At 42.0% G+C, this 27,989-nt stretch overlaps 1 protein-coding gene across 1 annotated transcript; it reads right to left on the bottom strand.

Annotated features, from left to right (window-relative positions):
• Nucleotides 1-712: 712 nt before the first annotated feature.
• Nucleotides 713-27,989, bottom strand: LOC140358585 (myosin-9-like). The gene is made up of 41 exons (XM_072443510.1): nt 27,781-27,989; nt 17,181-17,512; nt 15,591-15,747; nt 14,711-14,738; nt 14,323-14,416; nt 13,773-13,793; nt 12,586-12,678; nt 12,437-12,500; nt 11,894-11,992; nt 11,675-11,818; nt 11,503-11,598; nt 10,879-11,150; nt 10,602-10,775; nt 10,218-10,391; nt 10,038-10,152; nt 8,362-8,549; nt 8,173-8,294; nt 8,027-8,096; nt 7,753-7,913; nt 7,562-7,670; nt 7,240-7,371; nt 6,956-7,162; nt 6,743-6,880; nt 6,528-6,651; nt 6,220-6,391; nt 5,937-6,149; nt 5,591-5,735; nt 5,303-5,509; nt 5,102-5,206; nt 4,864-5,016; nt 4,544-4,792; nt 4,253-4,465; nt 3,952-4,164; nt 3,705-3,866; nt 3,495-3,623; nt 3,210-3,298; nt 2,959-3,082; nt 2,676-2,884; nt 2,423-2,531; nt 2,044-2,216; nt 713-1,916 (listed from the first exon to the last, which is right to left on the bottom strand). The coding sequence occupies exons 2-41, from the start codon at nt 17,505-17,507 to the stop codon at nt 1,808-1,810; spliced, it is 5,883 nt and encodes a 1,960-aa protein (XP_072299611.1). The 5' UTR covers nt 17,508-17,512; nt 27,781-27,989; the 3' UTR covers nt 713-1,807.

Below are 27,989 nucleotides of genomic sequence, written 5' to 3' on the forward strand. Positions count from 1 at the left end.
CCTAGACCAGACCCGAGCAATCAGCCCTAGACCAGACCCCCCCCCCCTTAGATGGTGTATGGGGTGGAAGGGTGGGGTCGAGAGAGCAGTCAACGAGAGATGCTCGAGCCACCAGGATGGTAACCCCTCCAGGATCCATGGATAGGCCCACTTCGGTCCCTATTCCGTATATTATCTAGTACTGACCCTAATCTAATGCATAAATCTATGGATAGGCCTGTATAAAGAGGGCTTCTGGGTAATTAGAGGTGTTATTAAAGAGTGGATGTGTGGTTGCTGGAGGAGTAGGTTGAGGCGTGGTCCAGCTCCCGAACCACAGTCAACCAACTACATATTCCATCAAAAATGCCCACTTTTACCTCAAGTTTAGACATTTTGCTTACATTTTAAAATAGTGATTCCAAAACATTTAAAAGCAACTTTAACGAACCAAACCTGCCAATTTAAATCATTAAAGCTAAAGTGTAAATTAACAATGGCAAATACAATTTCATTAGTTAGGGAATTTTGAAGTAATACTTCACACTTATTTTTTACGGCAACACTAAAAAGGAAATTTACAGTTCGAAACAATTTTATTTTCCCACTGGGCGTCATCTGAAATTATTTAAGCCAACTTTGGATACAGCCATAACGTGGGCTGAAACCAGTTTCAAAGTCCTAATATAAGACTACCCTCTACTGCCCACATAAAAACAAAATCACACGTATAGCAGTTTAGAAAGCCTCTTTAATCGTTATAACATTTCACAATATGGGTTTGATTTAAAGAGCAGACAGACATAGAAGGGAGAAGATGCATATTTTCCATATATTCCTTTAAGTGCGAAAGAGTGCGCCATTTTGAACACATTTCCTCTCACTTCCCAGCAGTGTGAGCCAAAAGCATCTTGGGGACACAGCTTGTTTTTCCATTCATAAAAAAAATGATGTCTTACAGTGAATGTTATTTTGAATGTGCCTTTGGGCTATGACAACATTGCATTTCTCACCAAGCTGTGGCCAGGGAATACAGTGTGCAGTGAGTTAGTTTACCCTCCACCACCTCCCATTCACCTTTAACCTAAACAATGAACACTGATAAACATAAAAATCAATGTATGTCCAGCAGAAGACACAGCCAAACAATTCTGCCCAGTGGAATTTAGCCACATGTTAAGGCCCTAGGGAGAATTGACGTAGGAAAAATGCAACTGGCAGTGGTTTAGAATGGCAGTTTTCATCTCGCAGTGCAAAATTATTAAATTCAGCACAGTCTTCATTCTGCCTCAAAAGTGTTTCCATAGGTGCATAATGAAAAGCAAGTGCAGCTAAGATAATACATTTCAGCATATAAACCTTCATAATAATGTGAGGCGAGAGGAGCGGGGGGGGGGGGCTCGGCCATTTGTAACCATTATAAAAAAATTTAAAATACAAATCTATATTTTGAGATATTACTTTGGTCCCCTTCCAGTAAATCAGTCTTCATTTCATTAACCTTCCTCAATTAGAAAAATATATAATTAGGACTACTGATAATTGTAAGGTTCCTTATAAAAATAGTATAATTACTTTTCCCAGAAAATGAAAAGTTGAGCAAATAAACAAGCGGAAGTATTGGTATAATGTTGTGTAATGATTGTCCCTGTGTACTGAAGGTGTGTATGTCTGCATAGATTGTCTAAGGTGACAGATGCTCACAGGTATAGATTTTTAGGGAAATCCCCCAAAGCTAGTTTGTAAGTATTGATCTTTTTTCATGAGCTTAAACAGTAATGTTTATTAATAATGCAGTTCATGTGTGTGGAATATAGATGGTGCCGTTTCACTCTGGCTTGGGCTCAGGGGTCTCACTCTTTATTTCACTCTCTTCGTCGCTCTCTATGCCAGTGCGAATAGTACGGCGCACACCAAAAGTAGGAAGGTCTCCACGCCTGAAAAGCAAATGATTTCTCACTTGAGCACAATTTATCAAATCAAATCGTTCTGTGAATAATTGTGTGGGGGAGAAGCTATGAGCACCCAGAATATAGCACACATAAATACTCAGTGGATGTTTACCTGAGCTTGTTTTTGAGGGTGGACACCTCACGGTTCATGGCGTCCGCAGATTCAGTGGCGTCCTCCAGCTCCCTTTGCAGTTTCCGTCTGTTGGCGTTGGCTCTCTGGGCCTCCTCTTCGGCCTCTTCCAGCTGACGCTTCAGCTGCTTCATGCGAGAGTTCAACTTGTCGGACTGAAACACAAATTGGCAGGTTTAGTTTGAGGTGTACTCACACATTTGTAAATTAAAGCAAAGCTTAGGATTATGATTCTGTGATTAAAATGTAGAAGTGCAACTGAGGGGACAAATGTCAAATATCCATCACAAAATGCTATTTGTTTAGTTTAGCTAGGTTTAGTATAACCGACTTCTGAGTGGACACTAATCAAAAGTCTTACCTGGTCCTTGTACTGCTCTGAGTTACGCCTCTCGTCATCCACCTGCAGAATCACCTCCTTCATTTTCTTCTCTGTGCGTCTCACAAGCTTTGTGGCAGCCTGCCTTTCTCTGAGCGAAGAAGCATATTTTTATTTATTGTATTTTTATGGACTTTCTGCTTTTAAATGAAAGTTCTGCTTTTATTCAGAAACCAAACGCAGTGTGCTGAACTAAAATGATGGCATTCGAAAATAAAAATAGACAGTGCGATACCTGGTCTCAAGGTCAAGTTGCTCCTCCAGCTGAGCAATCTTAGCCTCCAGAGCAGCCATGTTGGCCTTGTACTTGGACTTGACGGTTCCCTCCAGCTCTTGAAGCTTCAGTTTCAACTCCTTGTTTTGGCGTTCAAGTGTGGCTCGCGCCCCCTCCACACGCTGACAAGTGCTGCGCTCTGCCGTCAACTCCACGCTCATCTGGTCCGTCTAATAAGAAAAAAAATTACATTTTCCAGTCACCCAAAAAGCACAAATTAGAATGGTGGGGATAAAATACAGACCTGGAGCACTGCTTTCTTAAATCTATCATTGACCAGCTCTGTGTTGCACTGCTCCTCCTCCAGCTCTTCTTCCAGCTGAGCAATACGAGCCTCCAGACGCCTCCTCTCCTCAACCACCTGAGCACTGAGGGCAATAGGAAGAGGGAAATTCAAAAGATGCATAACATATGTAGAACTATATTCCATGTGCGTAACTATTGAATGCATCATATCAAAGGCATGTAATAAATTAGTAGTGGAATAGAACACACTTTTTAGCAGCCTGGTTGTTAATCTCATCCTGGAGCTCGTCTCTTTCCTGTTGGGCCTGCCTCTTCACCCTTTCTGCAGAGGCCAGCTCCTACAAGAGATTTAGTACAAGGTCAAGGATGCCTTGTTTATTCTTACATTCAAATATTTTTTGAATAATAATAATAATAATAATAATAATAATAATAATAATAATAATAATAATAATAATAATAATAATAATAATAATAATAATAAATAATAAATAATAAATATTAATAATAAATAATAAAAAAAATAATATGTACCTCCTGCATCTGAATCATCTCGGCCTCCATGCTCTTCAGCTTCTTCTCACTCTCTTTGCTCTGGGCCAAGATCTCCTCTCTGGACATGCGGGTGTCCTCCAGCTCCCGTATTAGATCTTTCATTTGGGCCTGATTGGGGGGGAAAAAAGTATATCTATCACACCTTTGCCAACCTCTTGAGTTTGACAGTGACTCAGCACTGACGCTGACCTGCAATTTCTTGAGCTGTTTGAGGGCCTCGTCTCGGTTCTTGTTGGCCATGTCAATGCCTCCCTCCAGCTCCTTCAAATCTAGCTCCAATTTTTTTCGAGCAGCCACCGCAGCAGAGCGCTGTTTCCTCTCATCCTCCAGCTCCATCTCCATTTCCCTCACCTGGACAATAAAGGACATTTCAGCCAGTGCATTATATAGAAGAAAAAAGGTTAAGTTATTAAACATTAAGCAAAATGATAATCACCTGTTTAACCAGGGCCCTCTTCTTCTCCTCTCCCATCTCGTCACGTCCTGCCAGGTCTCTCTCATACTGTGCCTTCATGGCCTGCATGTTGACCTCCAGCCTCAGTTTAGCATCCTCTGTGGCCTGGAGCTCATCCTCTAGTTCTTCCAGCTGAGTCTTCATCTCCTCCAGCTGCTGGTCCAGAGTACGCTTGGACTTTTCCAGCTCATGCACCTGACAATATGTAATTTTAAAAAATGTGAGTCCCATTCTGATTTAGATCACCATTGCAAGAGATTATGAAACGAAGCAAAAAACTTACACTTTTACCAACATCATCCTTTGAAGACACTAGATCCTCCATCTCAGCTCTAAGCTGTTTGTTGCTACGGTCCTGTTCTTCTTTCAGGTCCATCAGAGACTCTAGCTCTCGAGTTAAAGCCAGAGCTCTGGTGTCCTTCTCACGGGCCTCTGCTTCAGCTCGGTCACGTTCCTCAGCATAACGAGCAGAGATGTTCTTCTCCTCTGCAAGCATCTAAAAACAGAATATGATCAACTAAATTAATATTACATTTTATGGAATTCAATTTCAGATCCTTGCTAGTAGCTTTACCTGGTCAAACTTCTTCTGTTTCTTCTCGAGGTTGGAGACGATCTGCCTTAGATGGTCCTGGTCCACAACCATGTCATCCAGCTCCTGCTGAAGGCGAGTCTTTGTCTTGTCCATTTTCTCGAAAGCAGCACATTTCTCCTCCAAGCGCTGGTTCGCTACCTCCAGGTCCCTCTGGTACCTCTTCTTCGCCTCTTCAGTAGACTCAAGACTACTGGCATCCTGCTCTAGCTTTTTCTTAATATCCGTCAGCTATAGACAAAGGAGTGTCAATATTAACGTATTGTGAGTATGAGACCATTATTACAGTTATAAGTGCATACCTGTGCTTGTGCAGTGAGCAGCTGCTTCTCCACATTCCTCTTGGCTTCCTCTTCCTCCTCCAGCTGCTCCTTCAGGTTGTTCGATTCCTCCTCCAGCTGACGCAGACGAGTGTTCAGTGACAACTTCTGTCGGGTCTCCTCCTGGAGCACTTCCTGTTTAAAAAGGGTAAGATCAGCGACCATTACTAGTCAAATTGGTATTTCACTACAAAAATAGATAAGGATTTGTCCAACATACCTGGACGTCCTGCAGCTGAGACTCTACAGCAGAGTAGTCTTTGGTCGCCTTAATGGACTTTCCTTCCACATCACTCAGCAGGGTGTTGACATTATCTAGTTCTGCCTATGGACACAGCATAGATGTAGATGAGCAATTAGGCAAAGAACACTCCAGACACCTTCCCAATAAATGTATGTAGAGGTTGAACAATACAATTACCTGCATTTTAGTCACTTTCTCAGCCAGCTCCAGTCTGTGGCGATCGCTTTCAGAGTACTTCAGCTGCAGTTCTTGGACTAGTGCCTCGGCCTTCTTCCTGCGGTGCTCAGATTCCCCTTTGCCCTGCATCAGTGTCTGCAGCTCGATGGCAAGTTCATTCCTCTCAGACTCCAGGGCCTGCTTGGCTTTATCGACTGACACTTTGTTCTTGAGGAGACACAATAGATCAAATTGTTGGAACAAAAACTAAGAATTACAGAAACGAGAATAAGTGAAAAAGGCGCTTACCCTCTTAGCTTGCTCAAGCTGTTCATTGAGTTCATCAAAAGCCTGAGCATGTTTCTGCCTCATCTCACCCAGCAGTTGTTCATGAACCTTGGCCTCTTCATCCAGGGTCTTTTTGAGATGAGTCACCTCCGTCTCACGTTTAGTCCTAGGGAAAGAAAACCATAATTTTATTTGATTTTAGTACAAATGCAACACAAGCCTCTTGAATAAGCAGATGCATAAAACTTGCATACTGCATCTGCGTGAATAAAACCTTGACTTTGTTCTATGTAACTAAACACTTCCATAAGGGGTATACATTGAAATTACAGTATATAGTATGCTTTCCTTTCTTACAAATGCATACCTGAGTTCTTGCTGGGCTGCGGTAGAGTCCAGCGTGTCCTCCAGCTCGGTCTTGAGGGCCTCAAGCTCTTCACCAAGGTCCCTGCGGTGCTTTTCTGCTTTAGTCCGAGCCTGTCTCTCCAGCTCCAGGTCCTCCTGCAGCTCTGTCAGCTGAGCCTCCATCTCACGGATCTTCTTTTGGGCAGAGTTTTTCTGAGCAGCCTCCTCTTCAATCCTTCGTTTCAAAAATATATCATTAGAAACTACCAGCGTACTAGCAGTTTATTTTTTGAGGGGCAACATGCCTGGCCAGGGCAGCCTGCAACTCCTCCTCCTTCTTGGCCAGTTGAGCCCGGAGCTCAGCTATCTGGGCCTGCAACTCTGCAATCTGGTCGTGGACCTCAGTGAAATCTCCATCCAGTTTACGGCGGTTCTTCTCTAGCTCCTGACGTATCTTTTCTTCTCTGCGCAGGCGGTCTGACGAGAAAACAAAATGAAATTATGGCACAAGACAAATGTGATAAGCGGTCAGAAGTTAGTTGTGACATTTATGTATTTTTCTTAATGACTTTGCCAAGCTGTCAGTTTATTTGGAAGTTGATAATTTTCTCACCCTCCATGTCAGTGATCATAGCCTCATGTTTGGTCTTAAGTTTCTGAAGACTCTTGGACTTTTCCTCCTCTTCTGCCAGGTTTGTGGTGAACTCGGAGATTCTCTCATCTAGCATTTTCTTTTCCTGCAGGGAACGATACGTTTGACATTAGATAAAACGTTGTATTCATGACCATGTACAGGTGGATACAGTAATGACTTATGTAAATTCTAACCTTGGTAAGTTTGTTGTTTTGATCTTCTAGAACCATCACAGCATCGTCCATCTTCTTCATCTTGGCCTCAAGGGTCACTTTATCGAGCTGCAGTTTCTGTCTGGCAGCTTCTTCTTCGTCCAACTGCTGCTCCAAGTCCTAAAAGCACAATTCCCTGCATGAAATTGGGGGGCACAGATTGCAATAGTTGCGTGTTTAAAGCCAAATACTCACAGCAATGTTCTGCTGCATTTTCTTCTTCTCTGTAGTCAAGTGAGAAGCCCTCTCCTCCTCCTCCTCTACACGGGCCTCCAGATCATGGAGAATCTCCTCCAGTTCCTGTTTCTTTGCAGCCAGTCGGGCTCTCATCTCCTCTGCCTCAGCACACAGCTCCGTCTCTGCCTGGAGCTGCTCTTGAAGAGCCATCTTCTCAGCACTTATCTGTGTGAAAACAATGCAATGTCCAAAAATCTCATCCTAAAATGGTGAAAACATTTAACAAACGTGAATTACATTACCTGCATCTGCTTCTCCTCCATCTCTTTAAGTTGCTGCTCTGCATACACAAACCTCTCCTTAACCTTGTGCAGCTCGTCATCTTTAGCCTGCATCTCCTCTTCCTGTCGGCTCACTTGGAGCAGAGGTTTTACCTGAGCGCATCAGTATGTTCATGAATACAAATGCTCAAATAAAGTGACTTTAAAAAGGGTCCAGATTAGAGTCATATAATCTTAAGCATTTTAAAACGCATTAAAACTGTTCCAAAAGTGAGAAAGCGATTTATTTTTTAAACACTAGACTGTATTTTGCCTCTATTCAAAAGATATTTCATCAACTTACTTTAGTGAACAGCCTCCACCACTGCCAGTTCCTTAGTTTGAGATAAGCGGCACAGTTCCTCTGGATGACCTTCATTGCAGTTAGCTGTTGCTGTCTCTTGACAAAGGCCCTGCAATACAGAACACATTCATAAACCGACCTTCAGTAGATCCAAACTCAAAACAAGTGATGTAACTCGGTTGTATAGTTACTTGCGGGCGACGTAGCCCCTGCACCAGGCCTGGAAGCTGATGATGATGTCTGTGATCTTCATGTCCCTCTCCTCTTCCAGGTGAGCCAGGACTCCAGCTCTGAAGAACACCTTACTCTGACCGATACGGTACAAGTTTGGGTCCAGTTCCAGGCTTTTGATCTGCAGAGAAACACACATTTCAACCCTTCCGTTTACTTTCTGTGCATTGACATGTTTTTAAAAGTCATAAAACCATAATGTAACATGGGTAATATGTGTTCTAAATATCTTACCATGAGCACACAGGCCTGCTTTCCATCCATGAAGCCCTTAGGAATTGCATTCGGAGTGAGAATCTCATACCTGCAAAAGTGAGCACAATTTTGTTTGACAAAATCCCAGTACACGTTGCAAGCGATCTCTAAAAATAATCCATTACCTCTGTCTAAACTCCTGGAAGACAATACGGTTGGGGAAGCCCTGTCTGCAGATACGAATGCCTTCTAACACACCGTTACACCTCAGCTGGTCCAGAACAAGGTGGGGGTCTAGTTTACCAGCCTGGAGGACAAACATTATCAGCAAATGTTATCAATTAAGCAACATTTTGTCAATAACCCGTTCTAACCTTCTTCTCGTGGTTTGGGATGATGCAGCGGACAAAGTTGGGGTTTGTGTTCCTCAGAGTGGCCATGAGTTTCGACAGCTGCTCTTTATACAGCTGGCCCACAGTACGGAACATTCCCTTACGAGTCTTGAAGGCACCGGGCATCTCGGACATGCCGGACACTTTATCCAAACCAACAATTCGGTCCACTGGAGTGGGGGAGAGGAGATTTTAGGCATTGTGATGGGTTTCACACCATATATCCATGCAAAATCAAACCAAATGTCTCACCCAGTACAGTATGCATGTACAGGGGGTCGGTCAAATGAAAACATGAACCAACAAGTGACAGGGGCAAAAATAAAATTGCGCAAATGCAGGTGAAGCGTGGAGAGGGTACGTCTCATTTCTCTTAATTTTTCTCCCAACTACAGCCTGTACAATTTTAGATTTGATGTACAGCAAATGCCAATAGTGTTTTGTTCCTTTATAAAGATAGGAGAATGACTCCGGTCAATGGCTTGACCGCAAAGATTGTAACAAATCTCACAAAGTACACTTAGCAAGGGACTGCTAATAGTTATTCAGCTCAGACAAGCCCGAGGATAGGAAGGAGAAGAAATCCACTGAAGGAATAATGGAGGATTTTTCAGCCGATTTGAGAACTCAAGCGAAAGTGCGCATGCGCATGTGATGCAACGGATCGCATCACATCTCTCATCTCCGTAGATTTCAGTCTCTTCTGAGCCAGCTCGAACCAGCTTTTGGTCTTAATTTTGATGATTTTTATGATAGCTCCATGCGCTTAGACAAAGGGAAACGTGCTGCTCTCCTGGGGACAAGCGAACGAGGCGGCAGGTGAGCAGTAGGTGCATCCTATGACATGTGAATGAACTACTCGGCTGTCCACACCACGAGGAAAGAGACTCAAATTCGGCGCAAAAAATCCTCCATAATTCCTTTATTTTAATTAACTGCATTCATAATTTACACAATTAAAATTGTATGTTCTATACATCTCCCCCTTGTGGAGAGGAGCCACAAAGTTTCTCAATAGCACTTTTATCATTTTTGCAATGGATAAGATTTAACAGAAAAAAAAGTTACTGCGATTAAGAGGAATGAGACACACCCAAAACCAAAACCAAACTTGATGCATGAGTCATTTGTGCATAGACTATAGAGCAGTTGTATAGTGTAACTTGTCTGTGTCAAACTTGCAGAGGGCATGTATTTTGTGGCAAACCACACCAAACCCATGCAGTTTATACCCATTTCCGCGGTACCCATGAGCAACACCAGGGGTCCCACACAACACTATCACAGAGGGAGAAAGGAGAGTTCAATGACAAGAGCCAAGAAGGTAAGGTGGACAGTTCTGCTCAACTGAAAAAAATGAGACGCCACAGAAATATGTGGTGGTTTTAAGCAGTTCGAAAGAAAGAAGTCATGTCACCTGAGTCTGAATGGAGAATAGGAAAGCGCTGATAAAAATAGGCTCTCTGACAATTTTGCACCTCTGAGACCCAGTCAAATAAAGAATGACAGACAAAAATGGGGCCAAACAAAGGAAATAATGGATGGAAGAAAAGGTGAGAACAAAGGTCCACAACCAAAGAACAATATGCAAATAAATGAATAAATTCACAAATGTAAAAGATATTTGAAACAATCACAAAGCTTCAAGGTAAACCTACCATCTTTCCACAGCTCAGCCACAAATCTGTCAGTAGACTGGTTCAGCAGTGTAGCCACATTGTCATTCAATGGGTCCATGTTTTTCATTAGCCACTCATCTGCTTTGTAGTCCACCTAAAGAAGACTGTAAATACGCAGCCATAGCATAATAAATATTATAATTTGATACGTTAACACACCTTGCCAGCATAATGGATAATACAGAAGTCTGCCTCATCCTTCAGTTTCTTGGGTTTGAAGAACTTTGGGTGTGTGCCCTGTTCCTGGAGGACCTTCTCCACAAAGCTCTTGTCTGTGGCTTTGGGGAACCAGCACTCCTCATCCAGAAGAGCCAGGATACCGGGTGGGCTGGCCTGAACAAAGTGAAAGTTTTCTCTTCACTTTTTACACCATTTGTTAAGAGGATAGGCGTTCAACCTTTAATGTATTCATTCATGTAGTTACAGAATGCCCAAAGGCAAAGATGCTTGTACCAGATTTTAGCTTTGGAAGCAAATTTCCATCTGCAGGAGTAACATGAAATAAGTCCAGAAAGCTTTACTACAAGCTTGTGTTAAACTCACAGGCTTCTCGATGAGTTCGATGCAGGGCTGCAGGTCCAGGCCAAAGTCGATGAAGCTCCACTCAATGCCCTCGCGCTGGTACTCCTCCTGCTCCAGGATGAACATGGTGTGGTTGAAGAGCTGCTGCAGCTTCTCATTGGTGTAGTTGATACAAAGCTGTTCAAAGGAGTTGAGCTGGAGGGACACAAGATCGATGATTAGTAAAGCATTCTTTGTGTGTCCAATTCTGGTGGTTGATATTCCGTAACATTTACATCGTCCAACCAGAGATACTAACCTCAAAAATCTCAAACCCAGCAATGTCCAGGATGCCAATAAAAGATGCTCCTTGTCTCTTGGTCTTGTCCAATGCTTTGTTGATCCTCATGACGAGCCAGCGGAACATCCTCTCGTAGGTGGCTTTGGCCAGAGCCTCAACAGCAAACTCTGCCTGCTCCTGAGTCTGGGCCTTTTGCACATAGTCTCGGCCCACTTTGATCCTGGGACTGAGGATGGCCCGGGTGAAATCGGTCACATTCATGCCCAGGAGATGGCACACCTTCTGGGCAGCTGACATTAAAAAGATGAGGTATGTGAGTACTTGAGATCATTAGTAGTAAGTAATTTGAGTAACTAGGTTTTATTTTTGGGCATGTATAAGAGCGTTTACTAGTTCAATGCAATTGCACTTTAGGTCAAATGAAATTGTTCCATCAACAGAATAATAGCAAAGAAAAAAGGCATAAGACAAATAGACAAATATTAAAAAGGCACCCCCATACTACTTTTGTGTGAACTAGTTTGTGTGCTCAAGACGTTCCCTTATCTGCCTTACATCATTCAAACTAAAAAAAGAAATATCAGTAACACAGGCCACAGCTGTTCTTTCAGGCCAAGTCTTGTCTAGCGTTTCTTGTCCCACCTGTATTATCTGGCATGGAGGCCTGGTCTGTGTGACGCTCCTTCTTAAAGTTCATGTTTCCAAGCTGTAGCACAGAAGCCACCACCTTCAGCATACCTGAAAATAATAAACGTTAACATGGTTAGACACTGCATAAACAACTCTGCTGTACTACTGCTGTACTCATTCTTACCGATCTGCTCGTCCTCTGGGATGCTCATGATTTTAAAAGCCTCCAGGGTCTCCACAAACAGGTCCTTGTCCTGTTGTCCAGGAATGGTCACGTTGCCGTTAGAGAGGAAACGGTAGTTGTTGTAGTTTTCCAGAAGGAGATCCTCTATAAAAAGGTGTAATAAAATAAATGTACACGTGTACTCAAAAGCATGATGGTTTTTAAGGATGCGACACTTACGGCGCAGTTTGTCTCCAGCTCCCGTTAGCATGTAGTAAAATATATGGAATGCTCTCTCATCCTTCGCCTGGCGGATTGCTCTGGATTTTTCTAACAAATCTAGCAACATTTTAAGGAAACTTTCTAAATGTGCTTACAAAGTACAAAATATTCCCTGTACAAATCACTCTAGTAGTATGTTAAAAAACAACTAGACTTATTCTTTACAGTGATTCTCAACCTTTTTCTGTCACAACCTCAAAACAGTTTGTATTTGCGACCCCCAAACATAAAATGTAGGCTACCCACAAGGTAATAAAGAAGCCTCATGTCTAATGTTTGTCTAAATCTACGTCTTCAAAATAAAACTTGGCAGGCCAACAAATAATCTAAATTTACCACTCCATTTGAAGGACTCCATACCTTTTTTAATTGTTTAAATTTCCCCCATATCATCTGGGGACCCCCTGAAATGAATTTAATGACCCACAAGGAGATCCCGATCCCCAGATTGATTTAAACAACTACCACTGAATGCAGACATTTGTACAGTTTCAAGGATACAAGTTTCAATGTTGGCACCCACAATATAACCATTGACATCAAAGTTGATCCTGATGAATTTTCCCTGTAGAAAAACACCAGACAGTTATATCACAGCAAACAAAGGCACACACTTTTAAACAGATTAGATGTGAAGTTTGAAATCTTACAAATCTAGAGGAGTTGTCGTTTTTGACGGTCTTTGCGTTTCCAAAGGCTTCCAGGATGGGGTTAGCCTGCAGCAGCTGCTTCTCCAGCTCGCCCTGGTGAAAAGGACAAAGATTACAGTTGAATTTTAAATTATCTGCATCATCTCCATAAATTATTAATGCAATTATAACTACTTTCTGAAGTCTGGAAGGTACAAACCCATATTTATTTCATAAACGAGTGATTACAACTTGTCATTGTAATTATAACATACTTACTCTGAAAAATACATGGAAAAACAGTATTCAGCAAGTGAAAATCATAAACACGCAAGCATAAAACAGGAATACAACGAGACAAACGACAAATCCAAGCAGATCCCAACAATGAACTTGTTAGTGCCCACAAAACAAGAACCCATCACCGGTCACCAAGAGAGTCGCCCAGGGAACCCGATATACACCAGAAAAACAAATATGACATCTTTGTGTAGATAGCCAAGCATGTTGCACCGGTTTGCACCAGAAACATGGACATTTGCTGCATTTGGGCATAAGTTAGCCCAGCGGTCATTAAACAATGTATTTTTTCCCAGGTCCGGTTCCCAAAAAAAAAAAAAAAAAGAGAAGTGTCCAGTAAAGTATCTTACATCATTTAGGTGTAGTCTCTTCTTTCATAAGTCAGCCCCTTATACCCCCAATAATGAGACTTACATGACAATTGAGGTATGGTATTGACAAGTACTTGTTTTTGGCTAAAAAGTGTTTAATTGGCGCCATTAGCATTTCAACATGGTGCAATTAAAAACTGCCAGACAATGATGCAAGATGTGCCATCCATGAGCTTTTCATTACTACACTTTTACAAAATTTGCACAATGTTTTAATTACGCAAAATAAGCATTGTAGCAAAAAGTTGAATGATAGATTAGCACATGAAAAATTCAACCAGACAAAGTTTTTCTCCTTTCAATTTATCTCTTGTCTGGCTGAATTTGTAAGGATATGCATAGAGATGCCACTGATCTGCTAAACAAACTTCCTCCCCATTTCCTATTGGCTGGCTTTGACATGTGACCTCTGCCCTGCACACAAAGACACTCCTGAAGCGGTGCGGTGCAGTCCCGAGGACACAGAGCGAGCGAGGGAGGGGGTGAGAGAGAGAGAGGGGGAAGAACAGAGTGAAGCTTAATGTAGACTGAACTCACATGTGACAGGATCAAGCTGTTCTGTTGATGGAGAGAAAAATACAACCTCAAAAATAGACACTGGTTTTGAGCAAGTCCGGCAGGGTAATCCGTCACACAAAGGCAGTGGAGATAAGACTAGTGCAGCTTGACACGATCGGACACACTGTTCAATGTTACTGGGAGAGGCAATCGGACCCATGTGATATCGTTAGATTTAAGATTGACAAAAACCTGACATTTAATCATATTCATGTCACTTGCCCCCTGTATTAAATATCAATTAGTCTATAGAATGTTAACTGGGATGCAAATAGTTTTAAAAGTTAAATTATGGAGTGAATGAAGTTCAGACTTCAACAGCAGGTCATTGGCTGCATTGAAAGAACTGTTGTCGAGACTTGTATAAAAAAATCCTTCAATTTAAAAAATAATTTGATAAGCTACTTGGACACTGATACATTTACATTTATTTAGGTAAATGTTAATAATTACACCTGTCAAATGTATAGAACAACAAGCATAGGGCTGAAACAATTGTTGGAAAGAACTAGAAAATAGCAGTACTGACCTGGTCTTTCTTAGTCTTGTGAGAGGAGGCCACATGAGCCAGATACTGGATCACCTTCTTTGTGTTTTCTGTTTTTCCGGCACCAGACTCTCCTCTGTATGTGCAAAAAAGAAAAATACACAGGATAAGATATCAGACCTTGAGAAATTCACTTTCAGGCTGCCATAACATTAAATGAACAAAAACAAATGATTAAGAAATTAAGACATGATGATGAATTCTCTCACTTTTACATAGATAAAAACTCGGACCTATTTTCTTGTTCATCGATCATAAGGAAAATTAGAACAAGACTTTTTCACCTGTAAATATTCTCCATTAGCTGCTGGAGCAAATGTAATAATTGTAAATGTTAATTCACATGCCAGCAGCACAATTTTCAACTTACGTGCAAAGAATAGACTGGTCTTCCCGATCTGAAAAGAACACATGTTTCCATTAGTTGTCTGTGATGTTGCATTAAGTGCACATCTAAACCAAAGTGCATACACTAATTATGTACAACAGGAAACAAAGCCACAGACAGGATGTCAATTTCCGTCTTCCTGTTGGAGGGAAGGTGCAGTGGTTTGAAGCTGTCAGCTATAAGAACCCTTGGAACACACTAATGCAGTGTACATAATGTTCATAATGGGCATTAGAGCTTTGAAGGAAGGCTTACCTTCACTTCAGACAATAAGACTCAAGGAAACTGCTCTTTAGCTCAGGCAAAAACAAAGCCTACTTTGCCAGAAAAGTAGGCAGAAGTTGTTTACACTCAAACCTGCACAATAGTGACTCAAGTGGTCAAATAACATGTAAATGTTTCACTAAAGAACTGCAAAAGCGATTCAGAAACCTAGTTTGAAACAGTGCTTAATTTATATTTTAGCAGAAAGTTTTTTGTGTGGGCAACTTTTTTGGCAAAGATGTCAGAAAAAAAGCAAATACAAACCTAAACGTAGACTTAAGTCACTGTGGAGGGTTAAGTCATTTGAAAGAAAAGGAATCCTTCTATGATACTGTATGATTTAATATTAGCATTGTGCTTTGTGAGTCCAGGGGGGAAAGCAATAAAGAATCTCAGCCAGTTGTGACTCAATAGAAAATTATTCTTGCTGTCCTTTGTGAATGTTCAGATTTTATTTCCCTAGCTTTATAGTGGAAAGTAAAACAATAAAATGAGACTGTGGTTCCCGCAGCCGTGTCTTATTGGAAGTAAAAGTAAAGTTTGATACCCTGTCACTGTGTACAGTAAATGTAGACTTTTGTGCATTTGATAGACTTACCCTGCATCATGCTTCTGTACGCCGTGTCAGTGATGGCATAGATGTGAGGGGGCATTTCATGTCGCTTTTTTCCCTTGTACATGTCCACGATTTCTTCTGAGTAAATGGGCAGGTTCTTGTAGGGATTTATGACGACACAGAAGAGACCAGAGTACGTCTGCATCAAGAAAAGTGCAACAGAGACACAGGTTTATATTACATACACAATTAACAAATATATATACACACACAATGAAATATCTTTAAACAGGGAATGAATGGCATCACAATTAGACAGTGAACACCTCAATCAGTTTCCTAACATCAATAGGTCGTAGTAAAAAGTTGCCAACATGGGAATCTATATGGATCCATAGCACCATGAGCACCCATCCCCCTTTGGTTTCTCATGAGCACTAGTCTCCTCCTCCATTATGTACGCCGGACTCCACCGAGCTGCAGTTTGAACTTTTGTGTGACCTTGTTGTAAAAGTGCAGAAACGTCACAGGTTCAGTTATATTGGAAATCTGCCCACAGCGATTGTGCTCTTCCTCCCAGGGCAACGCTCGTCTTTGTGCCATGTAAAAATGTGAGAGGCAATATTGGTACAATACATGCCCATTTGAAGTCCTAAAGAGTGCTTGATTTAATACATTTGCCAAGACAACATAGTACAATGGCGATCTTTCTGGGATAAACACTGTTCAGAATTATACTCCTACAATATTGAATTCAGTTTGTACAGTCCCATGTAATCAGAATTTTTGCTTCGAGCCATTTTGAAGAGAAAATGTCAATCAGAAGAAGATGGTAGGATGGCTAAATAAACATTTTGTTGTGTTCACATTAGGTTGGATTAGCAGTGGTTTAACGGGCCAATCACTTGGAATTTCTATGTCAGTGGTTCACGTTGTGTAGGAACCAAAAAAAAGAGCAGCAAAACAAAATGCTCAAGCACCAGAGGAAACAAACCCATAACCTTCTTGTTGTGGGGTGAGAGTGCTAACCATTCAGCAATATAACACAACAAGACTTTAGAACAAGCCTCAAATGCGGAGGCCCCACAGCCCCACTGCTCCTGGAGGGTCCAGACCCGTCAGAGTGAGAGGAGACGTCAGCAGGCTGTGTTGATACAACCGGGTAATTGCCCAAAAAAATAAATAAATAAATAAAAAAAAAAAAAAAAAAAAAAAAAAAAAAACACCCCTGGACTTGGCATGGGGACAAATCACAAATTATGATGGCAGCTGGAACACCATTTACTGGTTTAGCCAAAGCTGGACACACTTAAGTCTTGATCTGGGAACCATTGTTCCTTTAGGCTCTTTATTTTCAAGGCAAATTCAACCATGGGCAGAGGACGAACTGGGGAACAGGGAGCAGGACTAAAAGTCTTTTTGGGGAAGTCTTTGAAACAGATTGTAGACATAATGAGCTGCCATGGACAATGGATAATCATGAGGCAGGACAGGGAGTAGTTCTGGAGAGGAGCCATTTCAGATCTGCCCTTGAGGCCAATGGGACAATTCATGGGGAGTTGTTTCAGGCCACACCATAGAACCCAAATGAACTGTGTGATGCATGCAGGTTATTTTGTCCCGTGTACTCACATAAATGAGCCCCGAGTAGTATCGCTCCTTCAGGTTGTGCAGCACGGACGCTTCATTCAGACACGTCAGCTCGGCCATGTCCTCCACTTTGCTGAACTTGGGCGGGTTCATCTTCTGGATGTCGTCCTTGTTCACTCGCACCTTCTTCCCAGAGTCCATCAGCTCCACCACACACTCATCTCCGCGCTCCTCCTTCACAGAGCCCGGCTCGAAGCCCAGCCGCTCTGATGGAATCCAGACCAGCTTCTTGGTGGCCCAGTCAGCCTGGGCCAGGGGGTTGTTGACCAAGTTACGGTCAACATACAGGAACTTGTCAGCAGCTGACATGGTGGCTGTAAAGAAAGGACCAAAACATTAAATCAAATAACAGCTCCCCAAATAACTGCATAAGTGAGTGATGTAGCTCAAGACCGTTAGTACAGAACAAGTAACAAAAGGACAATGCAAAGGAATATTTAACACAGGGACAATTTAGTAGGTTCCATCGGAGGAAAGCGTTTTATTTTGGTCCATTATCCACCTGACTGGTTCAGACAAGAACATGACATTAGATATCTGCCCATCTCGGTGTGCTCTGAGGAATGCAGAGGTCGACAGGATGTGATGGACCGACTAAGATCAGCTCATACAGACTCAGATTGTTTTCTGTGAGGTCTGTGTGTGTGTGTGTGTGTGTGAGAGGACTGGTGAATGTTTTATAAATAAAGTCCTGCAGACACTGTTTTTTAACATCACCTGATCTGAGCTGCATTCAGCATTACACGTTTCTTCTGTGGCAACATGGATTCCCCTTATAATTAAAACATGGTGATCTTTACTGTGTAATTTGTTGTTCAAACCAAAACTAGGGCTGTGGGACAATTGATTAGTTTGCTCCCTCAACATGTAATCTTTCACCTGGAAACAACATGGAGCAATCTGCACCTAAAGATGATGTCTTACCATTACATTCAATAAACTTGCATCCATAGATTTATATGAGATATTGTTGACTTCAAAAGGCATTTTTCTCCCATAGAGACAAAGATCAGCCCTGAAATTAGCACCTCCACTTTCCACATCCAGTCATGCACTTGAAGGATTGTTTCAGAATCATAAATAAATCCAAGTATAAGTTTGATAAGATCTTGTTTACTAAAATACAACTCAATTTAACATAAAATGCCTTATAATGGCATGAAAACACTGTATGCATGCTTTTCTTACATTCATGGAAATAAACTATTGAAGATGTGAGGATGTGATCTTATTAACCTGCAGTGTCTCACCTTAAAATAAATGTCTGTCAATATCATACATTTAAAAATTGCCATTCAACACAAACTGCACTAAAATGTCTTCCTCCAAAGTCTGAACTCAGAACTCAAAACCACGCTGTGGACCTCTTCATTAAAGACCAAAGCTGATTATTGACTAAATCTCAATTTAAATGAGACTACACAGCCCTAACCAAATCACAGGCATATAGCAGTTTGAACTTTAATGTAAATATCTAAAGGCAAAACTTCAAAGTTGAACAAAGTGTGTCACTAAAAAACTGAACACAGAAGAGTTCAGTTTTGCATCCAACTACAAATGCCATTTCAGTTTTTAGATACCAACAATTCAGAGAAAACTGCATCACAACAGAGAGCGACACTTAGGCTCATAAATAATACGTTTCAAAAAGGCAGTGCTGATGTTTTTCCCACATGGAAAGTGACTGGACCAGTAAAACCAGTCGGACGAGAAGGCAGATGAGGTTAGAGTCGAGCTACTTCACAGAATAACAACATGTGTCTCGTCCTCACAGCTCTACTCCAGGCCAGTGCACTCTTCTGGGACTACACACTTTATGTGCAGTGTTTTTCATATGCAAACATGAGGGAAATTACAACCAGGCTGTTAAAAGTGCCCAGGGGAATCATGTATTGTAACATGGTTTAGGGGACATGATGGTAAAACAATATTGGCAATGGAGGAGGAATGTACAGGAAAGTAAGCCAAATTTGGAAATGTTTTGCATCCAAATTGTCCAAAGAAGTGTTGTCAAAACTCAAAACGTATTGAAAAATGGGTACTAAAAAAAAGTATCAAAGCTATAAAACTAATTCAGACCTTTTAAAATGATCTTGAGATGACAAAAAAAAAAAAAAGTACTAAAATATTGTGTTACATGTTATATCATTACGTTATTGTTGTCACTATAAAAGTCGCCTAGTCTGATTATTTTTTCAATTAGTCTACTTCTCCAAACGATTATTTTATATCAGACTTACATTTTCTAAAAACAAATTGTTTTTGATTTAATAATGCCACAAAAAAAAAAAAAATGTATTTGAGAGTCTACATAATCCAGATAACAATTATAATTATCAAAATATGACCTTTTTTTATTTTACCGTTTATTTTACCATCTAGTTGATTAAACAATGGCGCCCCCTCATTGTGGTATTGAAAATCGTTGAGTATAATAGCTTGAAAAGGCCTACAATAAACATGTTTTTTACAACATGCAATCCTGACATTCCTTGAAAAAGGTCAAGTAAACAACAATTTGGATAAGACAAATTACCGCAATTTAAGCTTATATTTAGCAAAAGGGTAAAGGGCCAAATTGCACACGGCGGGTTTTATAAACAATGAGGCGGAATCTGCCTGACGTAGTCATGTTTGACAAAGCAGCAGATTCTACACATCAAATGTCCTTTACACAAGCCCTCGAACAAATAAAACAAAAACAAATACAAAAGCAATGTTCCATCTGTTAAACGTTCATCATCAATTACAGTCCCTCAAGAAAACTCTGTAAAAGCATGTTGCCCAATTAAACATAGTTGTGCCTGTTCCAGCACATTAGCGCCCCTGATCTGTGAGAAAGCAGTCCTTCTCATGACCTCTGTGTGTGCGCTCGGACCCAGCACCAGCTCCTGCTCTTAAAACTGCTCCCGGGTTCACGCCGACCCCGTTGTACGCTCGAGTGTGGGTCACAGAAGTGGTGCTGTACATCTCCGCGTCCCATCCTCCTCCCTCTCTGGCCTCGTGTTTATCCAAGTCTTTCAGGGTCACATTCTTCTCATACTCGCACTCTACTAGGGAGAGGAATTCCACACGAGTACTCTCTGACCAGGCCTCCCATCTCTGACCCGTCCTCCAGCTTTGTGTCCCACCACATCAGCGCCTCCTGCTACACTCTCACCTCACACTTTGACATGGAGAACACCACGGGCTTCGGATCTCATGCTTAGAGCTTTTGGCTTTTTAAAATCAGTTCCCATGGACAACGCCGTCTCCGACACTTGCATTTACTAGAAACATGTTGCAGCTGTTGTACTAAAGTGTGACTCCCATTTGTCTGGCAAGGTTTGTTCAGGTTACTCCTGTACGCCAATTGTACTTTTCAGTGTTAAAGGAAATCAATGCAAACACCCGGGTGTCACAAATTAAGACTTTCATAGTTAATTAGTTAAATAAAATAGTTAAATAATGACTGTATTTTGTAATAATCAATATACACTTGTTCTACACTCTAAAATAATCGTTTGCGAATAATTTTACATCAAATATCAAAACTAGTATTAGACTGTGTCAACAGGATACTAGATTAATAATTGTGACGATCCCAAAATCAGTTTCTCCCAATATTTTAAAATGGAAATTACATTTGTGTAAACTATGTCAAAGCAGTAAAAAAAACTAAAATGCAATCATTACTTTCATTACTAATCTCATTCCCACTCTGAGATCATGACAAAGACAACTAAATAAATGTATGCACTGCAGGTCACCAGTGCAAAGAACTGTAAAGCCAAGGTTAATCCAGAGCCATAAAGCTTGGTCATGGCCTGCTGCTGGACGCACTGATGTCTGATTCAGAAGAGCAGAAGCCCGTCTGTGACTTTGATCAGTGACACACTTCACTCCCCTCAGTCTCTGAGGAAAAGACTAATTTTACTCCTCTGCTCCACATACAGCTGACTCCACAGTACGAGCTGAAGCAGTGTGGACTTTTTCAGGGCAAGTGGTTTGAGGCTCTTGTAACGTCCCGTTCTACAAACCACTTAAAATACGAGGTTTCTCCTGTGACTTTGAACCACTGCGCTCACCTGTGAAAACATGATCTGCTCTACAAACAGCAATATACAATAAGATTAGCTGGCTTAGTCATTGGAACTCAGTTATCATGCATTTTCCTGGTTGTTCTTTATAAATTGTATTGTGTACTAATGTCATCCACCTAAATACTACACAAAGTATGAAATACTTGCTTAAAACAATTGTACGTCCAAAATGTTTGTATTGATGCAAAGTTAGCAAACTTCTTTTGGCCGTTTATCTCTGAACACTAAAAAAAAAAAAAAAAAAAAAAGATCCAGCTAAAGAGTGACATTAGGAGTGGATAGAATAAGTCTGTAGGAGTCTCAGCCTCAGAGTGACCTAGGAGGAAGCAAACAAACAAACAAACAGTAGAAGTGAGACTAGCATGAGGAAGTGCCACAGCCCTGTGACACAGAGGAAACCTCTACAGCAGAGAGCGGGTCAACCTCCACAGAAAACAGGGCCTTCCATCCATCAGCCCCATTCCATTCCACCTCAGTGACCTCCCAGTCTCATTGTGGGGGGAAAAACTGTAGAGAAGTTGAGTCTCTTCTGTGTACTGCCTGTCCACTGGGGCAGTGCTTTTACAGCTGCAGCGCGTTGGCTGCATTGACAGAAATATTAACAGTGCAACAGTTACGTCATCCAACTGCACCTTCTCACAGCTCACGTAAGAGTCAGAAACTTTTGTCCTCATCAGCTGTGGGTGTTTGACAATGTCTGCCCTGATCCTGCCCTCACTAAAAAAGATACTTTCCACAAAATGGAGAACCATTTTAAAGCATGTCAGCATGCTTTGCGTGTCATTAGTATCCACATCATCAGCAATAGCATAAACATGCTAGATTATCATAATTAGGTTCAGGTTATGATTCAACAGCTTTCTTTATCTCCATACAACAGAAAACCCGGTCCGTCTATTATTCAGAAGCAGGATCAAAACAAGAGTCTCACATCTCCAGTCCTGAAGGTCCAGGTCTAAACTCGGCTCACTTCCCTGGAGCCGAGGGTGGTATAGACAGAGCTGGAGGAAATGACAAAGTGGGAGAAGTATGTTGCCATTTGTGGAGGTTGAAGGCAGGAAAAGGTGGTGCTTTGGTGGGCACACGCTGTGCGGCTTGGACCTCTGAGCAGTCAATTAAAGTCTGGCTGGAAAATCTGCACAGTGCATGACAGATCGTCATCACTTTCCACATTATTTTCACATTCCTGTCCATTCTTGGGTCCTATTTCACTTTAAAATGTAAGCCAGCCAATGCCATTTGTCATTAGCATCTACAGGCTACAAACAGGGGCTAATAAAGACTAACACAAGGCTAGGCCCTTTCTCAAACAATGGGATCAATTCAGGCGGTGTGGACTCCAAGCTGGAGGTATGCAAGTAATAAACTGTCAGTGACAAAAAACCCATATTCCAGTACACAACAGTTTAACCAGAGAAGATTTTTTTTGTTCAACTGTTGTACATTTATAAAAATCTACATAAAGTTTCAAATTCTAAATAGGTTATAGAAACCAACAAGGAAAAATTGATTCCAAAAGAGCTGCTGATAAGATCATTTTCAGAGCAAAGACCAAATTCCAACAACATGCAGCATAAAACCAACTAATCTGATTAAGTGCAATGGACGCAGTGTGGGCTGGCTCGTTCCCGGACTCACTGCCCATCAGCCGCCCCACTGCAGTGATATCGACCAGTACACAGACAGACGTGCGATTATGTAAGCCTATAAACAGACTCAAAGAATGCAGAGGGGAGTCGGTCTCAGAGGCAATCACTCCTTACGATGAAATAGTGTGGAATGTGTGCCGACAGAACACCCATCATTTACACTGGACAGATCCAAATTTTATAGACTGGATCATTTTATGACTCTGCGATCTTATCTCTATTGAAGGCACTCCTTTAGAAGTCCAACACTCATCCTGATACAGGTACACGTAGATGGGAGCGCCTGGACATCTGGGCTGCAGGAGTTTGGAGCTGGTGACAGATTTAGAAGGCAGAAAGTGGATTTGAAGCCCGGTATGTTTCAAAGTTCAGAGCGCAATGTTGGTTCAAACTGACACACTGCATGACCGCGTTGTGCAATCTTTCGAGTATTAGCTCAGTTGTTATTGTCAGATGCCAGGCGCACACTTTACACACTCAACATGGCCTAATCATACTTAAAACTTAAGACAGAATGGTCTAAGTTTACTAGACCGGCAACCAGGAGGCGAAATGTCTACTACTCATAGCTGGGAAACAAAGACTGGAGTCTAATGGAATCACTGGAGAACTGTTAGTGAGGATTTATTGTTGTGTACGTCATCTTCTTGCTCTGCACATTACCATTTATTCATATGAGGGGATTGTGGAAGCAGGGAGAAATCTTTCATTAAAGCCCAACTATTTCAAACTTTTGTTGACCAATAATTATTTGCGAAAGCAAGACAACTGCAGACAAATAATTTCTGGAAATGGATCAAAATGCAGTAATCAGGATCAGTCTCTTGGTATATATTTAGAATTTCCAGTGCAGAAATCAATCTGTGCGACAATTTTTTTTTAACTAGACACACCCTTCACAAGATATCCTCAGTTGATGACAAGTTTATCTTTAACGATGTCAACAGTGTGGCGCCGTGCCAGAGTCCTGTGTGGAACTGTTTAATCCAACTTAGTAAAATCATTAAAGCTGCATTCCTTTGGTCAGTACTTATCACAGACAATCCAACATTACCTCATTTTCTACAGCAAAAAAAAAAAAAAAAAAAAAAAAAAAAATCACTCTCATGATCCAAAAGCAATAGCCCCAAGACTTGAGGTCAAAGGGCATTCTTCAGGACTGAACCGTATTGTGTAGAATCTCAGTTGGAGCGCAGCCATTTCCTGGTATTGTCCACTTGGGCTGAAAACGTACAGGTGCGAGCCAGAGGATGTAACACCGACGGGATATTACAAGCAGAGGAAAAGGGCGCAAGTAAAGGGAAAACAAGGAAATGTTTTAGCCCAAATTAAAAGGAAACGGGGAACCACAAGATATGACTAGCTTTACTCCGTTTGCTGAAGAAACAGGGCAGAGGAGGAGAGACAGGAGGGACAGCGGGGCAGAGGAGGAGAGACAGGAGGGACAGCGGGGCAGAGGAGGAGAGACAGGAGGGACAGCGGGGCAGAGGAGGAGAGACAGGAGGGCAGAGGAGGAGAGACAGGAGGGACAGGGGGGTAGAGGAGGAGAGACAGGGGGGTAGAGGAGGAGAGAGACAGGAGGGACAGGGGGGTAGAGGAGGAGAGACAGGAGGGACAGGGGAGCAGAGGAGACAGGATGGACAAGGGCCAGAGGAGGAGAGACTGAGGACAGAGGGATGGCCTGATCTGCTGCTCTGGGTAATGGAGCGTCCCACAGTCCCTCCGAGAGGCTGGAATGTTTTGCCACATGAATGAATCTCAGCTGACCGGGCCCAGTCACAAACGACTGAGGCCGATACTCAAGTTACACAAATGAACACACGGAAAATAAATGTCAAAAGCACAAGTAATCACCCTTTTACTGCATTATGCATACTATGACATATTTACTGTTCTTCTATGGAAATTGGCAATGGAATTGGACAAACGGCAAGAATGCAAGGCAATGCTGGAATTATGAGTTCCCCTCAATTTTGTTGTGGTGTGGGTTCAACACATAAGTGCTCCTCTTACTTTTTATTTGCACAGATATTTGGCCATAAAACATATTGTTATCCTTTTGGTTATAAATTGTTTAGATAAATTGCCAACTGTTGAATTTACATTGTGCAAAAGGGCTTTCCCTTCAAGTGCTCAAGTAGTAAAAAGTGCTTTTAGGCCAGGGGTTCCCAAACTTTTCAGGCCAGGACCCCAAAAATAACTATGAAACCAACTCAGGAGCCCAAGAGCAACATTTCAAGATTTATGCCACTTAAAATGAAGTTTAAAATACTTATGTTAGTAGTTTGTGTCATCTGATCCAATTGTCCCAAAACATAGTTTAAAAAAAATACAAATAGTGTCATAATAGATTCAACACTAAATCTTAAAATCATCTCACGACCCAATGAGGGGTCCCGACCCCCACTTTGGGAACCACTGTTAAAGGCAACACCGAACCAAAGATGACAGATGTTTCTAGTTTAAGAAAGATCAAACAAACTCCTAACCTTCAAAATCTGGGCCATGCAAGTTGTAGCCTACAGTTGCAGTAGACAAAGTTTAAATGATGCTTTGATTTATTTTTGCACCAGTGCCACACTTTAGGTCAGGGGTGGGCAAACTACGGCCCGCGGGACACATCCGGCCCACAGGGCCTTTCAATCAAGCTTGGTCAAGTAATATTTAAAAATATTATTTTTTTTTGTATACCTTTTTGCCCTCAGGCATCTGTCTGCACTTGTATCCATAATAAATATGACGTGAAATTAATTAAATAGATTCAATAGCCTATATTTGACAGAAAAGTACTATTTTATTTGGTATTTCATTTTTGGGATTTTTTTTTTTCCTCACACAAACGATCGCGGGCTGGCCCTCCGCTACTTGCCTAGATTCAAATATGGCCCTTGGATGAAAATAATTGCCCACCCCTGCTTTAGGTAGTAAATTTCCACGTGGTAAAACTTGTATTGGTCGCAGAAGGTGAGGACACTCCCAGAAAAAGCTCCAAAGCGAAAGGTAAACTTTTTGCAGACACAGCTTGCTCTCCAAGATTCACAAGGATAAGCCGGTGTGTAAATAACAGTATCATCATAAACTGACAACTTGAGGTTGATAAGACGAGACTGCTTTGGGTTATAGGGCACAAACGTGGTCATGTGGCTCTTTCGGAGTACTCTTCTCCCCATCTCCAGCAAGAGGCCTCCTGTAATCTCCCTGAGTCGGGACAATGAAATCTAAACATCCACAGGCACCATCGCTCAGGAGATTGAACTGCTTCTCACACCAGCTCCTGGGTCATAGTCTGTGACGTCTGCATTTAATTTTGGTACATGAACTCCCACAGTGCCTTGTGCATGGACATGGCTGACACGCAACTGAAGGAATGCAAGGATCTACGCAGGGGGGATCCGATGCTAAACAGACAAGACGACAGCAATGGGTTCAAAGGAGGACTGTGCACAATATATGAAAAAGTACCACATGTGTTCCATACTCATCTACAAGCGCTGCACTAAACACCAAGTACACACACTTTAATGTTTAAATAATTGTGCTACTGTAATTGATAATAGGCCTAAATAACGCTACACGCTGGGATTTCATTTATTTGCAGCAAATAAAAGTGTGGTCGAAGGGTTTTTAAACCACCAACATCTGGTTTAAAAAGAAGCAGGTTGAGCTGGAGAAATGCCAGATTTGTGCCGCTTAAAAAGTGGCAAAGACACAGCAGAGGCAGAGCTTACCTCAAACCAGAAGGGTGTGCGAACATACCAGAGACTGTTTGCTTCCGTTAGTGCAAACCAAACACAATGATGTGCCATGGAGCAAAGCAAACACAAACTGCACCGACAAACACTTAGGAACTGTGATGTGGCGTCGTAAAGACCCGGAAATAATTTATTTTACACCAAAATACATTCAATTAAATATAAAGCAGGGTCTTCCCAGTAGTATGAATAAAACTATGAACACCGATTTTCTTACACTTCTGTCAACATAAGGGAAGAAGTCTAGAAATTAAGAGACATTTTAAATGTCTTTAAAATTATTATAAATGCTGTTCACCAAATAAATGCACATGCAGAGGTATTCCCATTTAAATGCATTACACTTTTAACATTGTCTGGTAACATTTGGTAAACATTAACAAGGTCAGCCTCCTTTCAAGTCTATCACATTACGTCAGACGCTTGAGTTCAGGATGGCCAGGCCTAAGAGACAGTCCAGACCCAGCTCCACAACATACAAACTAATGGGGCCATTTCCAAAATGTAATATGTCCATCATGACTTACGAAAGGGACCAGAACCACCAGGCACAGAAGTGTCCCCGAACAATGGCTGCAATGAGTTGGTAAAAAACACACGGGCGCCTTCTCAGATCACCGGCGTACGTCTGACGTCACGTCGCCAGACAGACGTCTCATCTGGCCACACAACGTGTGTCCCGAACATTACACACCTAAAAGTTTGGACCACACACTAATAGTGCACTACACACGGTCTGGTCACGCTACATGTGGCCCACATGTTACTTTCCCGCACCGGCCTTTTCCTGCAACTCAGTCAAGCGGATCACTTCCTGTCTCCGTTACGTCTTTGAGCTCCTGACCCGCGGCCGCATCACAAGCCGCCTCTTAATTGTTAGACAAATGGCGGAGTCAGAAGTCTCCGGCGCGTACACGGCAGAAAAAGCGGGACAACTCACTTTGGAGCCTCTCGCGGCGCTTTGCTGATGCTGAAGTTGCAGCATGAAGTCGCGGCCGAGCTTCCTGGTCCAGTGCACTTGCTGGAGTCGCCACTACTGCACTTTGAATGGAACGCGGGGGAAACGTGGTGGACAAAGTGACAAAGTGGAGCGCTTTACCTGCTACGTGTTGCTCGTCGCCGTCGAGGGGGTGGAAAACGACAGTCGTGCGGCTCTTTCAGCGTCTCCGGGTTTTCTCTTTTAGTCGACGGCAGCTCTGTGGAGTTGAGGCTAAACTACAGCGCTCGCTTCCTCCCTCTCTTTCTCCGCTTCAGTTGCAGTTTTTTTTCTCTCTGCGCCTCTTCCTTGTGCCCTCCCTCTTCCTCCTC

This window comes from Eucyclogobius newberryi, unplaced genomic scaffold, assembly GCF_026437365.1.
Source record: "Eucyclogobius newberryi isolate DKJ021-1_F unplaced genomic scaffold, fEucNew1.0.hap1 SCAF_13, whole genome shotgun sequence".
Lineage (NCBI taxonomy): Eukaryota > Metazoa > Chordata > Actinopteri > Gobiiformes > Gobiidae > Eucyclogobius > Eucyclogobius newberryi.